The following is a 1,682-nucleotide window of genomic DNA, read 5'->3' on the forward strand; positions in this document are numbered from 1 at the left end:
GCTGGCACCCCCACGCTGCCCACAGAGCTCACCCCGTCCCCACCACCTCCCACCCTGCCTGGGGTCCCCAGTCTCCCTCTCACACATACATGCATCTCCTCCCCACCCCATACCTGCCCACTCACCCTAGACACTCTCTCTCTCTCTCTCTCCCCATCACACACACACACAAACTCACTCACACGCGCACACACACCTCCTTCCCCTGTGGTCTTGCCCCTCTGCACACCCCACCACACACACTCACCCATGCCAAGCCTGAGTCCAGAGGGTTGGGGCTGGGCTGGACCAAGCTGACATCCCACCAATGGGGCCCTTTCCCTGGGTCAGCTTTGGAGCCCCCCACGTGAAGCAGCAGGGTCAGTGCCATTGGGATGAGGGGGGAGCTGAGTGTAACTGCGGATTTGGTGGGGAAATGGGGGATCTAGAGGCTCAGGACAGGCAGGGGCAGCAGCGCCTGACTCCAGGGAGAGGCAGGAGTGCTGGGCAGCACAAAGGCACTGGGGCCCAGTGGGGGACGTCCCCAGAGCTGGGGACAGCGGGCATGGGATGAGCTGGCTTGACGTGGAGAGCAAGCCCTGGCCCAGAAGCAGCAACACCTCAAGGCACTCAGGTGCCCCATCTCTCCAAAGCCAGGGCCCCGGAGCACTCAGGAGCCTCTGCTGGGAGGACCCAGGCTGCAGAGGGATGGCCTGGAGGACCAGGGGTCGTCGTCCTCCCTCTGCCTCAGGGTCTCCAGGCTTGGCAGGGTTGGGGAGGGTGCCCAGTGCCCACCTCCCAGCTCGGCCACTGGAGCCGGTCAGCTCAGACCTCGGGTCCTCCGAAAGCCAGGTTGTCACGGACCATCAGTGTCTTGCGGAGGTCACGGTCCACCAGGGGGCGCTGCATGCGCCACTTGTGCGCCTCCTGCAGTCCGGGCTCGAAGTAGTAGATGCAGGCGCCGAAGCCCACCAGGATGAGGACCGAGATGACCAGGTAGACAGGCACAAACCAGTCCAGGAAGTGCGGCATCACGGCGGCCCTGGCTGCCGAGACACGGGCAGTGAGAGCCGACAGAGGTGCCCCTTGTCTGGCCCCCCACCTCCCCGCCAGAGAGGGACCTGCAGCCTTCACAGAGCCGGGAGGTCTGAGCATCACTTTATAGATGGGAAGACTGAGGCCCAGTAGAGTGGGGAACAGTGTCTGATCAAGACCACATGGTGACGCAGCAGCCGGGCCTCCTGACCAAGCACAGAGCTGCCCCCACCACAGGGAGCCTGCCCAGCTTCTACTCACCCTTTGAGATGGAGGCTTATAGCCGAAAGCCCACCCTGGCTCAGTCCCTGTCCAGCACGTGTGCCCTCAGGCGAGTTGCCTAACCTCTCTGGGCCTCAGCGTCATCTCCTGTGAAAGAGGACACTAACCGAATCTCCACACGGGTCCCACTGGGGATACAATGAGTTGACTGATCCCTCACAGCACTCAGTAAGGGACAGCCTGAGCAATGCCTCCCCTGAGCCGCCCCTCCTGGCCCTGACAGTGCAGAGGCTGCCACAGGCCAGGCCCTTCACAGATGAGCGGGTCCCCGGCCACCCGCACATCCTGGCCAGGTGTGGCTTGGTGAAAGCCTAGTTAACAAACGCCCATCCCCAGGGACCTGGTTGATATCAACAGGGTCCACACAGGCTCCAAATTCAGGCCCA

The 1,682-nt window shown here is 63.1% G+C and overlaps 1 protein-coding gene across 1 annotated transcript; it reads right to left on the reverse strand.

Annotated features, from left to right (window-relative positions):
• Positions 1–804: 804 nt before the first annotated feature.
• Positions 805–1,134, reverse strand: SMIM45 (small integral membrane protein 45). The gene has a single exon (XM_087448573.1). It carries the CDS (start codon positions 1,132–1,134, stop codon positions 805–807), a length of 330 nt encoding a protein of 109 aa, XP_087304699.1.
• Positions 1,135–1,682: the final 548 nt, after the last annotated feature.

Source organism: Ceratotherium simum, chromosome 25, assembly GCF_057802395.1.
Source record: "Ceratotherium simum simum isolate JZ-2026a chromosome 25, ASM5780239v1, whole genome shotgun sequence".
Classification (NCBI taxonomy): Eukaryota; Metazoa; Chordata; class Mammalia; order Perissodactyla; family Rhinocerotidae; genus Ceratotherium; species Ceratotherium simum.

What these genes read in the sequence shown, in the direction of transcription:
- SMIM45 (XM_087448573.1), bottom strand. Translation starts at nt 1,134, where the DNA reads ATGCTCAGACCTCCCGGCTCTGTGAAGGCTGCAGGTCCCTCTCTGGCG.